General features: G+C 37.9%; 1 protein-coding gene and 1 long non-coding RNA gene across 3 annotated transcripts in view; both read left to right on the top strand.

Moving 5' to 3' along the window:
* The first annotated feature begins 131 nt into the window (after positions 1–131).
* LOC143735593 (uncharacterized) lies at positions 132–2017 on the top strand. Its single transcript, XR_013203247.1, has 3 exons — positions 132–451; positions 543–755; positions 1943–2017. It is a non-coding gene; the product is annotated as an uncharacterized LOC143735593 (long non-coding RNA).
* An 11300-nt stretch (positions 2018–13317) lies between these two features.
* lrp1ba (low density lipoprotein receptor-related protein 1Ba) overlaps positions 13318–16014 on the top strand; it is a 274722-nt gene continuing 272025 nt past the window's right edge. For both annotated transcript variants that reach the window (XM_077226234.1, XM_077226236.1), the window contains exon 1: positions 13318–13459. In XM_077226234.1, coding sequence (XP_077082349.1) covers positions 13375–13459 — 85 coding nt within the window. In that variant the 5' untranslated portion in view covers positions 13318–13374. The remainder of the gene's footprint in view (positions 13460–16014) is intronic.

Below are 16014 nucleotides of genomic sequence, written 5' to 3'. Positions count from 1 at the left end.
AAGTTCTGGACAACCCTTTGACCAACAGGTAGAGAAAATAGTAGACAGTACTTCTGATATGTTCATCCTACAGAAGCCTGTTTTGAGGGATTTATTGTTTTGAATTTGTTATGTGTCTTAACTCGCTACAGATACAAGAAGTTCCCTGACCTATCTACGGGTTCTTTACAATCGACGTGAGAGTTGGGCTCTCAGCTACAGGAGAGACTTGCCAACACGTGGCAACCAAACAAACAGCTATGTGGAGGCTGCAATGCGTGTTTTGAAAGACAAAATACTCCAAAGAACAAAAGCTTTCAACCTCCCTCAATTATTCAACCTTTTCATCACCCGACTATAGACGTAATATGAGGCACGTGTGACAGACGTTGCACTTGGCCATTGGGAGGCATTCCAGCGGTCAAGATTCCTTGCTACAGAAAGTATCATTAAAGCGTCTGATATTCCTCAGGTGAAGAATAATTTTTAAATATGAATCATTATAAAATTGTCAGATCTTTTTGTAAATATGTCTGTATGCCATGTCTTCATGTCACTGTTAGGTTGGAGAGAAGAAGTTTGAGGTGAAATCCTCCACATCAGGAGACACCTATACTGTGAACATGGAGTTGGAACTCTGCACATGTCCAGTTGGCCATAGTGGGGCACCATGCAAGCACCAGGCAGCTCAGTGGTGCAACATTATAACATTACCTCCATCAACTTTCTCCCCACAACAGCTGAAATGAGGGCTGAGCTGCTGAAAATAACAAAAGGTAATTATTTCTTTGCAGAATCACTTGTCACACATGGGCTGACACATCTGTTCAAATATCTAAGGAATAGGGGTGTGCCATATCATACCGTCCACGATAATACCGGTATACATTTTTACATGATAAAAAAGTGTCATATCGCGATATCAATGATATAGCGACGCAATGACGTATGGCGCATTTACGTTCCCTAGCACGCACAACAACAACACCTGTCTGAGCGCGAGAGCAGCCTGTCAGCCTCCGATGATGATTTAGCAATTTCACAAACAGCTTGAGTGTTCAGCTGGGCTGCCGATGCGTGTCTTCTCTCGCGCGCGTTTAGGAGTCGGGACATGACTAAATGGTCTCTTGCACAATCGGGCCATCAGTGCATCGTAACTAAAGTTTATAATTTTCAAGTCTTCTTAATTCTTATCAGTTTAAACATTCAAGCGGTTTTAAACTATCCAGTAAGCTACTCTCGCACTCTCTGAGAGAGTTGCACTGCGTGCATACATAGAGTAGCCTACAGCTCGCGAGAAACTAAAGTTATTTTTCACGGATTATATCACTTTAATGGGGGGAAAAACGCAAAATTGTGTAAAACTTCCGGTCTTGGTAAGTATACTCATAAACACAGTCGGTTATGTATAAAACGCATGTGACAGTGTGATAGACAATATAATGAAAACAGCAATGGATCCGTGCACTAGCTGTAAAAGTGACAGCAGCCATAGGCTATGCGTCTGTCATTAATGTTGTCGTCAAAACAACAAAAGATAGCTTTAATTGTAATGAATGAGAATTATTAACCTATGTATTTAATTTAATCAGGAAACAGAACTAAAAGACTATGTGCTATTTTACATTTGATTACTTTATAATGTTTCTGTAGTATTTCTAAATACTGGTGTTAGACCTACACACATTTAACATTTAATTCAAAGATTGAAATCAAGCTTCCTTGTGTTGTGTAAACTCTTAACAACAAAATTACAACATTGTAAAAACGCAATTAGTGAGCAAACATTTAGGCGAGATAAACATAAGAAAATTTTCAACAACAACAAAAAAAAATTCTATATCGTCATAAATATCATTATCGCAAATATTCTTGAAATATCGTGATAGAATTTTGAGGCTATATCGCCCACCCCTACTAAGGAAGGTATTTAAAGACAATGTCCGGTTCATCTTCTTCACAGCCTCAGTTTCTCTTGACTTCCTGAACCCTTTAAGGCAAAATATGCACAAGCCAAGCACAAGCCAAGCCAAGCCAGGTAAGAAAGCTTATGATAAGTAGGACATAAAACCTTCATTATACGTATACACTTTCAAGACAAGAAACCTGCAATACTGATGGTCAGTAAAATTTCACTGCTCAAGATGATTTTATGCTAGGTAGGAAGACTGCAGGTTATGAAGTCATATTGTTTGCAAATGTATATTAAACACTGAAGAATCGAAAAAGAATGTTTTTTTTAAAACATTTTTTGTGTGTTTGTAGATTTGTTCCATGCAGTAATGTGTAGTTTTCTTATTGTTAAGCTCTTTTTTGGTTTGTTTGTTTGTGTTTAAAATCATATTTATTTTGGACATTCGTTAACACAAGCAACTGCAAAAAAAGTACCTCTTTTATTTACTCGTTTTATGATTTTGTTTATCTTATGGACCCTTTTTTATGTTTTTTATATATAAGTTGTAAATTCTGTGTAACTTAATTTTGTATACACACTTGTGCGTCCCTTTTGTATTTTAGGTTTCAGCGATATTAGGCCAGTCAGCGCTTTGATAGAGTTGACCAATGAAATCGAGCCGCAGACGTGAGTCATCGCTGCGGGGTGTGGCTTTCGGTTAACTGATTTGGGGGAAAAAATCACGCGTTCCAAATAAACACAAAGGTTATCCACATCTTGAACAACGTTGGTCACGGAGTATCATACTCACTACTTGAAGAAAATGATACTGCTTTGTGTCTGCAAAAACTAGCAGCAGGACATAACCGAAAGGCAGTCATTCCAGCATCCATTAAGGTCCATCTCTTCACCAATCTAGCATGGGACAGTATTGATCGACTAGAGGAGACACTCACTGGAAAGGGGACATCACACAGGGTCAATGGCATAGCAGTACAGGCCAAGGTGTATGGTCCTCATCTGCCCAGTGTTGAACTTCCACGAGTTGAAAAGCTAAAGAAGAGGTCAATTGAGGCTGAACATACTACTTTAGATGCTTATGTGGCTGGAGCACGTGTTGGACCACATCCCCTCATGACCCGGAATGACCATTCCCAAGAGATGAAAGAGTCGAGCCAGACTGCCTCAGTGCAAAACATGGTGTGGATCCTTACGAGACAGTCACAAGCTGAAGATCAAATTGTCCCTAGCTGGACTGGTTTCAACATCAAGACACGCGACAAAGTAGAAATCTCAGAGGATGTTGTAGCATACCTTCCCACTATAAATACACCAGCTACTGAAATGAGCACTGTGTACGAGATCCTTAAGCAATCTGACCTCATTCGTGAGGAGTTGCATTTGGATTCAGTGGTAGTTGTCCTAGACCAAGCCCTTTATGCAAAAGCCGCCGAAATTGCTTGGAAGCGTAAAGAACAATTCTGTGGTATCATCTTGAGAATGGGGGCATTTCACACTATCTGCAATGCATTGTCTATTCTTGGGAAGAGATTTCAGGATGGTGGCCTGAGGGATATTTGCATTGAAGCCGGCAAAGTTACTGAGGGATCCATACGTGGGGTGATGGATGGGCAATCAGAATACACAAGTGCATTTATGAAGCCATGATGAGACTGGCATGGTCAGAATTCACTAATCAGTTAGAGACCAACAATTGGGAAAAAAATGATGTGGTTTTAGAGCAGGCAGTTGCTTTGGCCAGTGGTTTGAATCAGGAGACATTCAGTAGTTTTTTGAACAGTCCACATTTATCTGAGATATTAACCATGTGGCAGGATTTCCTAGAACACCTCCGCCACAGCAATGGAGAACTCTCAGCTTACTGGATGTCATATGTGGATTTTGTGGAGGATGTAGTCCTTGGTCTTTTACAATCCTCACGTGAAGGAAATTGGACTTTGCATCTTCATCCAATTAGAGTACTCCTACCATGGTGTTTCGCCTATGATAAGGTGAACTACGCTCGATATCTGTCTTCATGTTATGCTGAGATGACCAATCTCCCAGAGAGGAAACCTGAAGTCTACCAGGCATTTCAGGCTGGGCACTTTTCAGTGCAACTATCCAGCAGCAATCCTTTTGGCAAAATCCCAGTAGATCAAACCACACAGGTAACTGTCAATAAAGACACCCAAACTCCTGGTGGCACAGCTGGATTCTGCCTGAAAGCAGGAGCTGTCCAAAGGTACTACATCACAGCTGAACACCGTAGTGCCTTCCTTGGTCACTTGAGAGACATGATCCAAGGCAACAGATCTCAACTTCAGCATGCTGAGCTGCAGCAATCAATAATAAAAAAGGATGAGGAAGCAGTGTCAGCAATTGTTAGTCTCATTCAGGGATGGGTAAACCCCTTTGCTGGCAACCAAGACCTCATCAGCATCTCTACTGCTAAGACTGCTCCTAAGGACATAGCAGCTGACCTCATGATTGCATCTGAAGTAGGGGAGAAAAGATATGCTGCTTTCAAAGAAGAAAGACTTGAAGCAGATCCACCAATGAAGAAGTACCATGATCCAATAAGAGCCAACAAGTTGAAAACAAAGCTGCTCTAGCCACTTCACTGCAGAAAAATGTGGCAGTGGCAGAACAAGTCCCGGAAGACTCCGCTACAGTGATAGATGGCATGAACTTGGTACAAAGAGTCAAAGGTGATGAAGCCACCTTTGGAGATGTTGCCAAGACAGTCTTTTCCATGGCACTGACTGAGGGTAGACAGATTAGCAGAATAGATTTTGTTTTTTATACATACAAAGATAACTCCATCAAGAATAGTGAGAGATCACTGAGAGGTGAAGAGACAGGACACCATTTGATGAGTATCACTGATACACAGCTAGTGAGACAGTGGAGGCGTTTTCTGGCACAAGTCAGTAACAAAACTCACCTAATTTCATTCTTAGTGAAGGAGTGGAGCAAGTCCAAATACAGGGAACTACTCAAACATAAAACTCTTTTTGCAACTGTCGATGATGAGTGCTTTAAAATCTGAAGAAGCTGATGGTCGCCTTCTTCTCAATGCTGCCCATGCAGTTGAAGAGGGGTATAAAGCTGTTGTTATCTGCACAGAGGACACAGATGTTTTCATCATGTGCCTTGCTTTCCATATACACAATTGGGGCACCTTTGTACCAAAAATGTGGAGCAAGGGCAAGGATAAAGATGATTGACATCAGGAGAGTGGCAACCTCAGTTGGTACAGAAGTCTGCAAAGCTCTTATTGGAATGCATGCATATACAGGATGCGACACTGTCAGTGCTTTTGCTGGGAGAGGTAAAGCTAGTGCTTTAAAATACCTGATCACGGACAAGAGTTTCCAAAACACATTCCATGAGCTTGGCCAGAACCGGGACCTCCCATCTGAATTAATGGACAAACTGGAAACTTTCCCATGCCAAATCTACTCCCCAAAAGCACCAATGACAAAAGTCAATGACCTGAGATACCGACTCTTTTGCGCTAAGAGGGGTGAGATAGAAAGCCACAGCTTCCACCATGCCTAGACTGCTTAGTGAAGCATGCCCAAAGAGCTAACTACCAGGCTGCATTATGGAGGAGATGCTTGGAAAGGGACCCAAAAGCACCTAGCCCTGTTGGTCATGGATGGAAGATCGAGTCCGTGGGAGGAGTTGACCAGCTGGTAGTTCAGTGGATGGATGGCGAACCAGCACCCGAAGCTCTATTAGATTTATTGGCCTCCAACTGTCCAAAGCACTGTGTGTCCACTACTAAATGTGTTTGTGTTGCAAATGGACTCAAGTGCACGGATTAGTGTAGGCAGCCAGATTGTGAGAATCAAGCATGTGTTTCAGACACTGATGAAAGTCATGATGACAATGGTGATGAAGTGGACATGGAGAGTCATTCTTACTAGATATGACAAATGTATAATGTGTACTATGCCACAAATCAAAGAGTAAAGTAGTACAGTGGGTTAAAGCAATGCATCTTTTGGTAGAGGTTAAGTTGCATTTATTGCATTCTTTGTGTAAAAGGTATAGTTCATTTAATTCCTGTTAAATTTGTTGTAAATAAATTATTTTGCTCATGTTCCAAAACCTTCTCAATACCAGACTGAACAGTTAATCTTCTCATAAAGCTATGATCTAATATGGTATGCACGGACCCTACCGCTTACTTGTTCTCAAAGGCATATATGTTGGGTTGGAAACCTTTAACTCTGTTTCCTCAATACCACATTAATAAAGCAAAAATGTGGCAAATCTCTGGCATTAGACAGACATTTTCATAAAATGCCACCAAGTCAAATTTCATTTATCCTTTTTCTTGACATATGTTTGAAAATCGTCCTCTGAATCAAAAAACTACCTTGAATCTAATGCTATCACACATTTTTCAAATACAGGGTCATATACCTACACAAAAATCACCATGCGATTTAATCCCTCAAAATGGTACCAATCAACCCTGTGTCTCACTGCCTAAAACCTGTGTATTTATTCGGTTGAATACAAAAGAAGATATTTTAAAACTAGGACTCCCGGAGTTCTATAACTACTATAATGGCCATAGCAGTCATTCTGACTGCTCATACATTATTTGCATATAATTTCAATAAGCTATATCAAATCTAAGAATAAATGGATCTGTAATGTTAGGATAGGTAATAATAAACATCAGAACACTACATTTTAATTATGATGTATGTGAAAATGTATTAGTTAACCAACAACCACTCAGCCTCATCAAGGCTCTGAAGTATGGCTAAAGCCTCTGTGGCAGTCATTCTTCTTGCTGACATTGTTCTGATATTCTCTTTTCAATATTTCAATTTGGTTTTAGCTCGAAGCTAAAGCTAGATTTCAGCTTTGCAATAGACTAAACAAACAACAAGCGAAATTGTTGCTAGTCAACGGTGATGCATCTTCAAGAGCGGAAAAAGGAGCAACCGACACACGGTCTGTAATGCATACGGTCTGTATGACTGTTATGGCCATTCAAGGTAGAAATACTCAAAACTCTTTTGTGTCTTGTAATTTTAATAAAATAACAATGATAGAATAAAATATAGTCACATTTAGGAAAAGCCAGGGTCCTATAGTTACATGGGTGTTATTTCAACAAAGTTATTACATTGCAAAATTTTAAAACAGTCAAAATGACTGCCTTGGGAGTTCTAGTGTTAAAGGGTGTTGGCAGCCAACCAGACTGTGGACGGTAGCCATTGACTTCCATAGTAGGAAAAAAATACTGGAAGACAATGGCTAGCGAATTTTCATTTTTGGATGAACTAACGTATGTCCTGTGGAAGAGGTGTGACCACAAGGTGGCAGTGTTGTTTCATGCATATCCCGGTTATTATTATACATTATATTATTAATTATATTATAATTCATTATGATGTAGGCTATAAAAATAAAACTGACCAATGTATATAATTTACACATTTTACAGTAGACTTGTATTGCACTCGTCAAATATGGTAAGATGCCAAACTCGTAAAATTAACTTCAAATTATAAAAAGAACAAACCTGTGACGTATCTGTTTGCTTTTTCATGGTGATGATGTTTGAAATTACTGTGCAAATGTTTCCTTGGCAACTGATCCAGTTTTATTTCAGTGCCAGTTCACTGTGTTCAATTGTAATGCAAACCACACAACTGTTGCACCTTACTTTTTTTTGTGGTGTTACAGATGCCTGAAGTGTCTGTAACCCCCTCCTGGCAAACTCTGTGTTTCAGTCAGCAGAATGTGTGTAAATTGGTTTCATGAGTCTGTTTTGCTGTGTTCTGTACAGGATTGGTAGTTTGTTTCTGCAGGCAACAATCAAGTGGAAGACGGTGAAACCTGAACAGCACCTCGGCAGCAACCCGAAAAAAAGAGCAGAAATACAACACAAAAATAATGTTATGTTCAGACTGCATATTACAAACATATATATATATATATATATATATATATATATATATATATATATAGAGAGAGAGAGAGAGAGAGAGAGAGAGAGAGAGAGAGAGAGAGAGAGAGAGAGAGAGAGAGAGAGAGAGAGAGAGAGAGAGAGAGAGAGAGAGAGAGAGAGAGAGAGAGAGAGAGAGACATGTTTAAACAACACAGAAACAGTAAGACAAGTATACCTTTCCAAACATAATTCAGGTTGGTGTAAAAATGTTGTCTTTTGGCAACCTTATCAAACAATGAAACAGCTGATTTTATTTTTATTTAATTTTGTATTTATTTTTATTTGTTGTTGTTTTTTTCATGTCCAGCACATAATAGGCCTACATACTGCAGAAATAGAGGGTGACAGTGCTTGTGTATTCCTGTAGATAGCAGCATTTCACAGCAAACGAAAACGATGAACTCCATGTAAAAAAAGAAAAAGAAAAAAAAGACTGTAAATATGAACTTTTAGCACCACGTCATCCAAAAATGGACAGAATGATGTTTGCAAATCTGTCTCTCTATATACACTTATGTATATGTAGGCTATGTGGGTGTATAAATAACTAAATCATACTATTACTGGCCTACTTCTTAATGTAGAGTTATTACATACATAAAATAGTAATTAATTATATTTTATTTTATAGGCTATATATATATAGTATATTTGCATATATTAGTGCTTTATTATTGCTATATTATTCACATCTAACGTAAAAGTTTTTGTTTACATAGTGTGTGTGTGTGTGTGTTATATTATATTTATACATACATATGTCTCTGTGTGTACCATATGCTGTATATATACATACACAAACATATTTATACACACACATATAAACATATATGATGTAAAAAAAAAAGTTTGTTAGATGGGATTAATCGCGATTATTCAATGTAACTGCACTAATATATGTGAAATTATACATATAGTAATACTAATTGTAAATGTGTTTAACTGGTATTTGTATTGTGTATAATAATAATAACAATATAATTTTTTTATATTACTACTATAAAATCATTAAATTACTATGAAATTACTACTTCGAAAATGGAAAAATCACACACACACACACACACACACACACACACACACACACACACACACACACACACACACACACACACACACACACACACACACACACACACACACACACACACACACACACACACACACACACACACACACATATATACAGACACACACATATAGATACAGGCACACACACATTATATGTTTTTAATGGGTCAGTGCCAGCTAGAATAAAAGATTTTCACCAGCCTAGAGCAAATGAGAGCCTAGCCCTAGAGAAAGAAAACATATGCATGAGAAAATGTTGCACCTCACAAAAATGTTTCCTATTACAAACATAGGCTAGATATATATGCTTAATTATTAATACAATTCATGAAGAAAATAATTATTAATACTTTTTAAGAAGTATTAATAGTATATTATTTGGTAATATAAGTGGCTCCAGATCTTTTCAGCATTCAATAACAAACCTTCGTCCTATTTTAATTATTTACCGAGTGACAGCCAGATTTTAGCCCCATGCGAGAGGTAAGATGACTTTATGACCTTAGTACCTGTCCATCAATGTGAGGAAGAATGTAGAAGAATGAGAGAGAGACAGACAAACATGGGCTGAATGGATAGCTGGGGAAGGACTCAGAGAAACACAGGCCTCTTTTGTGCAGCTTGATTGAAATTCTGGGGCTTTTGGAGTCACAGGCCATTCTAGAGCTGGTGGCCAATTAGGAAGTTGGGAAACCAGGGGTCTGTGTCTGGTTGAGCTAAGGAAGAAGTGTGGCGGGGTTTCGGACGGCTCAACAGGGAGAGAATGCCACGAGAGAGCACTCAAACACAGCTGTGACATCCTAAAGTCTCCTCGGGTTTTTAATGGGTCAGCGCCAGTCAGAATTAAAGATTTCCACCAACCGCAAGCTTCAAAAATGAAAAAATAAAAAACGCTGAAAAAAGTATGCAGGAGAAAATATTGTTTCCTATTTTGAGCTCTATATTAACATGTCCGTGTTTGTGTGGAAGTTCTGTGGGTGGCAGTAAAACACTCTCACACCAGGATGGATGTGTGTATACGCTCACACTGTCTGTCACTCTCTCCCAAGCTTGTATACTGGTTTTGTTTATGATAACTTGGGTAATAAAGACACTCTGTTCTTCCTTCTTATCTTGAAAAGCAAAGATTGTGAAGGATGCAGTTGCTTACGCGCATCCATATGGCTTCCTTATGCAGTGATCTATGCTTTAAAATCGAGGGCATTATTATTGTCAACCAATGAATGTGTCTGGAAATGACTTTGTACACAGGAAATATATGGCTTTGACAGTTGCCTTGGCAGGTAAGGACATGTTTGCAGAGAAAGTTGTTTTGTAGCACTGCAGTAGAAAATTTTTACTTATTTTTCCTTCAAAAATAAATAATAATAATGTAGTTATTTTATTATTCAAATAGATGTTTATTATTATTATTATTATTATTATTATTATTATTATTATTATTATTATTATTATGTTTATTATTATGTTTATTACTATTTCTTTATTTTCAATATTTTTAAAAAAATATTTTAACTGTTTTCCATAACAATAACAATTGTTGTTATTAGCTATTAATAATAATTATTAGCCATTAATAATAAAAGTTCAATAATAGACACATTCAAGACTATTCAATGATAATAACAACAACAATAAAAAATAATTATAACTTATTCATTTTTAAAATGTATTTATTTTTTATTATTAATAAAGTTGATTAATATTAATGTGGTTATTAATATAAAAATAATTTATAATATTATTAATTTAACTGTTTTCCTTGTTTTCATTAATAATAATAACATTTATTATTAGCTATTAATAATAATAATATTATTAATTATAACTATTATAATTATTATTAACTACTTCGGTAACAATACTAGTTTTTATTTTTTTATGTTTATTTTTATATGTTTTAATAAATTATTTTTACTATTATTTATACTTATTATTAATTTAACTATTTTCTCAATTTTTTTCTTATAATAAAAATAATCATTTATATTATTAATATTATTTAGTTTTATTGTTATATTTATTTTTTAGCTATGATTGTTCTTTTTATTACTAGCCTACTACTTCTAATAATAATATAGTAATGTTTTTACAATACAGTAATTAATTTCAAATACAACAAAGGGAATTGATTGGATTTTGAAGGTCGTCTCCATATATATGTGAATTCGGAGGGAAGGGGCTAAAAAATAAAGAGTTCTTGATGATGTCTGCAAAACTGAAAAGTTGTTTCATATGTAGAGCCAGTTATTACGTTTTGCTAAACATTTTGATATACAAAACCATTTACAGTTTTTGCAATAACTCTGACAAAAAAGCTTGAGTTACTGATATAAAAATATTTTACGCCCATATTTACATGCATATTTGGCAGCTCACTCACATCTGTGCGAATATGAATGCATGTTTGTTAAAGCAATTTTCGTTCTTTTTGTTTTGCATATGTTTAGCAGCTTCACACGTTGTCTTAATAAACCGAAAATGTCGTTCAAAGATTCCCAGACTTGATAAATCTTGGAAAATTGTTGAACAAAATCACCCCAGAGCATCATGGGAAATTCCTGGAAACGTTGTCAGACCAAGTCCCAAAAATTGCAGCAAAGTTTTGTGCAGACACGGCCGCTCACTTCCTAAAAATCTCATTTTGAACACCTCATGCCAAATGTTTTTGAAACGGAAAACATCTGAAAGCTCATGAATTGCAGATGTTTTAGCGTTAGCATAAGTCGCGTTGACGTGTGAGAGCTGGATGTTTCACACGTTCTGTGGCGCCAAGGACACCTGCTTAGATCTGAGGACAAACATGGCAAAACGCGAGTTTATTGAATCACTGTGTGTGTCTTTGTCCCTTTTGAGTGGAGGGATGGAATTCATCCATGAAAAGGCAGAGGACTTGGCCTCTGTTTCTTTTGTAATGGTGCAAGAAACCAATAATCGCAGGGCTTAAGTGCCTGTGGGCCTACTTTTTGTTCCATCTTGTGAAACCCAGATATGCATAAAAAAAACGCCGCCAGAAACATGTTCCTGGATCAGATTGATAGAATTAGATTTCATCGAATTACATTAGCTCTGGTTTCTCTGGTCCCTGCTGATCCTCGCGTGGATATAAAGCAACAGGCTTCTCGCGCTGATGTTCATTGTTTCCTTGGCGCGGGACTTCATGGTGTAGTATTTTATATATTTTTTTTTTTATTTTATAGTTGAAATCAACACACCCAAACCTGTGGGCTCCAGAGAGAGACCCCCATAGAGAACGACAGACTGATGGAGGTGCTCTCTTTTATGCAGTTGGAATACTGGTTCTGTATGGCTTGTATGTGTTGGTAGTTTCTTGTACAGTGAACTAGCTGTTACCTTTAGTCTTAGGTGGACAATCTCAGATTTATGTTACAAGTAATTTAACACACACACACACACACACACACACACACACACACACACACACACACACACACACACACACACACACACAAAAACTATCATTCTGTCTATCTATTGTTCTTTTTGTCTGTGGTTGTTCTGTCTATTGTTTGTTCTATATCATTCGTTCTGTCTGTCTCTATTCTCATTGTTTCTTGCCTTCCTCCACTCGGAATATCTTATATTTTCTTCTTTCCTTCTGTCCATCATCAATCCATCCCTTTTCTTTCTTTGTTTTCATTCTTTTCTTTTTTCATCTGTTGTTTTTGCATCCAATGTCCTTCCTTCATGTGCTTCCTTCTTTTTCCGTCCTCATCCTTTTTATTCTGGATTCTCTCTCTCTCTCTCGCTCTCTCTCTCTCTCTCTCTCTCTCTCTCTCTCTCTCTCTCTCGCTCTCTCTCTCTCTCTCTCTCTCTCCATATATATATATATATATATATATATATATATATAAAGACGCATACATATACAATGTATTTACTTTAGTCATCATTTATCTATGATATATGTCTATCTATCTATCTATCTATCTATCTATCTATCTATCTATCTATCTATCTATCTATCTATCTATCTATCTATCTATCTATCTATCTATCTATCTATCTATCTATCTGTCGAGTGCACCACATGCATAATCTCATTTCTTATTAGTCAGTGTTGTGATAGGGGTCTCTCTCTCTCTCTCTCTCTCTCTCTCTCTCTCTCTCTCTCTCTCTCTCTCTCACACACACACACACACACCCCTACCGTTGTCCTATCCCCCTTCCCCCTGCCTCCCTCCCTCTCTCTCTCCCTCTCCCATCCTACCTCGTTATCCTCAAACGGAGGGGCACGCAGTCCGTGTTGTCCGTACAGTCTCACACACACACACGCGCGAGCGCGCGCACACATACACACACACGCGCGCACACCTGCGGGAGGAGCTGCGCTGCGGGGCGTCAGACCGGCTTCTCTCTCAACTTGGGCATCATCATCATCGGTGCTGGCGGAGAACGGATCTACTCGGGGCTAGATCCAGCAACGATGTCCGACTTTATTTTGGCATTTCTGAGCATGTCGGGATTAATTCTGCTGGTTAAAACGCTGACAGTGGCTGGAGCGGAGCAAGGTAAGGCATTCTTACTCTACTTTATTAACGCATCTAGGTTATTGCAGAATCATTGATATAAAACTTTTTGTATCTATCTATCTATCTATCTATCTATCTATCTATCTATCTATCTATCTATCTATCTATCTATCTATCTATCTATCTATCTATCTATAGGCTCTACATTTATTTTACTTACATGTAACTGAGAAAGAGCGCTTTACTGACTGACTAAATCAATATTCAAGTAGCCTATACTTTCTTATTTGTAGAAGTTGTAGTAGAATATTTTTTTTTAACTGATTGTTAAAGTTGTAAAAGTACATGTGTGTAGAGATCTTTTGACTCTTTAAAAAGTTTTTTTTTCAAGAACCATCTTTCAGGCTCTTGAGGACTTTGTTTCTTTGGAGAATATAAAAGTTCTTGCAAGTCAGGTTTCTGGAGAACCCCCAAAAATGCACGTTTTGGATGTCTGCCTTCCTTAAAATACCTGAATTATTTAATAAGATCCTTGGTAGAAGTGTCAATACCTGAACTGGGTGTGTCAGATAAAGGGAACATCCAGTAGGATCATCCAGGACCAGAACTGCATCCACATTTGAATGAGCTGAGGATAAAAAGTAGTTTGTAGAGAATATAAAGTTGTTTATTTGCAATAGATTATGGTTTAACTCTGGTATGAGTGTCATTCTTTTTTGTTTAATAAAAGCATCTGGCTGAGATTGTCTGCTAAACTGTGACTCCCTGATGGCTTTTAAATGCAGTGCCATCTTTGTGTTTTATTAGGAATAATAATGGAGTGTGTTACTGATCCATCAGATGCGCACACATAACTCTGTATAAATGGCAGGGTTGCATTTACAGCACAACAGTTGATTAGGTTAATAGCAAATGTAACCGAATGATTCATCATTAAAAGGCATCACTACCTCAAACTGGCAGCCGAACCCACAATTACCTCGACTAGATATTTGATTAAACATCATTTTCAGTTTGAAGATGTTCATGGCTGTTCCAATAGTTTGTAATATCAGATTTATACTTCAAATGTCCTCCATGTAAAAAAATATATCAAAATTTGATTTCCATCTGCTAAGTTTCTCTAATTGACAAATGACAAAATGTTTGACAAAATGTTGCATAATTTGTGATGCAACAAATGGTTAATGTTTCAATAATATCTGAATATTGCGTTTGGACTGCCTTTATGTATCAATCTCACTTTTTAACATTAAATATCAGATTTATACTTTATTCTTGATAATATCATTCAAATGTCCAAACAAGTTTCTAAGTTTCTCCAATTGACAAATGGCAATATTTTGGACACAATTTTACCTAATGTGTGATCCAATAAAGGGTAAATGCTTCAATAATATCTGAATATTGCTTTTGGACTGCATTTTTATACACAGATCTCGCTTTTTAAAATCTTACAAAAATACATTGATTTCCTTTTGAAGTTTCTGTAATTGACAAATGGCTGCGTGTTTGATCTAGCCTAATTTATGATCAAACAAATGGTTAAAGCTTTAAGAATATCTGAATAAGGCTTTCTAACTGTATTTTTATACATAAATATCTCAACAGAACACAAGGGTTGACTTGTAAATGAAAATGGATTTTCTGTCCATGTCATGGTTGTCAAAAACAGGACGGAAGCAATCGCAGGTCAAACTCAGTTCTTTATTGAACAGTGAAAAGATAGACAGGAACACCACACGGAGAGACAACATCCAACGATCTGACAAAGGAGATGAGAGAACTGTGAGAATATATGGTGAGATGAGATCGGCTGCAGCTGGTGATGTGATGACGATCAGCTGGAGCGGATCAAGGAATGACACTCATTCACGCCCACTACACACGTGCTTTCATACAACAACATAAACACGAGACGAGAAGGAAACAATGAACTTGTATACCGTGACAGTACCCCCTCTCCTAGGAACGCCTCCTGGCGTTCCCAGACTCCCTTACCTGTCGATTGAAATCATCGATCAGAGAGTGATCCAGGATGTCTCTAGCCGGAACCCAACTTCTCTCCTCCGGACCGTAACCTTCCCAGTCCACCAAGTACTGAAATCCACGTCCCCTCCGTCTAGAATCCAGAATGCGATTTACCGAATAGGTGGTCTCCCCATCTACGAGACGCGGCGGGGGGGGAACCGGGACTGGCGGATTAATGCGAGCATGAAACACAGGCTTGATTTTTGAAACATGGAAAACGGGGTGAACCCTCCTGTACGCTGGAGGTAAACTAAGGCGGACTGTCACCGGACTAATGATCTTGGTGACAGTGAACGGGCCAATGAATTTGGGGGCAAGCTTATTAGAGACGGATCGGAGAGGAATGTTCTTAGTTGAAAGCCACACTTTTTGACCAACGACGTATACGGGAGGCTTTGACCGGTGGCGATCGGCCTTAGCCTTGGTGCGCGCCCCCACTTGGAGTAGAGCCTCACGGGCTCTAGTCCAAGTGCGGTGACACCTCTGGATTAAGGCGTGAGCGGAGGGGACCGCGACCTCGGATTCCAGACTAGGAAAAATAGGTGGCTGGTAACCTAAACTAC

The sequence above is a fragment of the Siphateles boraxobius genome, unplaced genomic scaffold (genome assembly GCF_051911475.1).
Source record: "Siphateles boraxobius isolate OS27281-9 unplaced genomic scaffold, OSU_SipBor_1 13, whole genome shotgun sequence".
NCBI lineage: Eukaryota > Metazoa > Chordata > Actinopteri > Cypriniformes > Leuciscidae > Siphateles > Siphateles boraxobius.
This window is presented reverse-complemented; position numbering and strand designations above follow the sequence as displayed.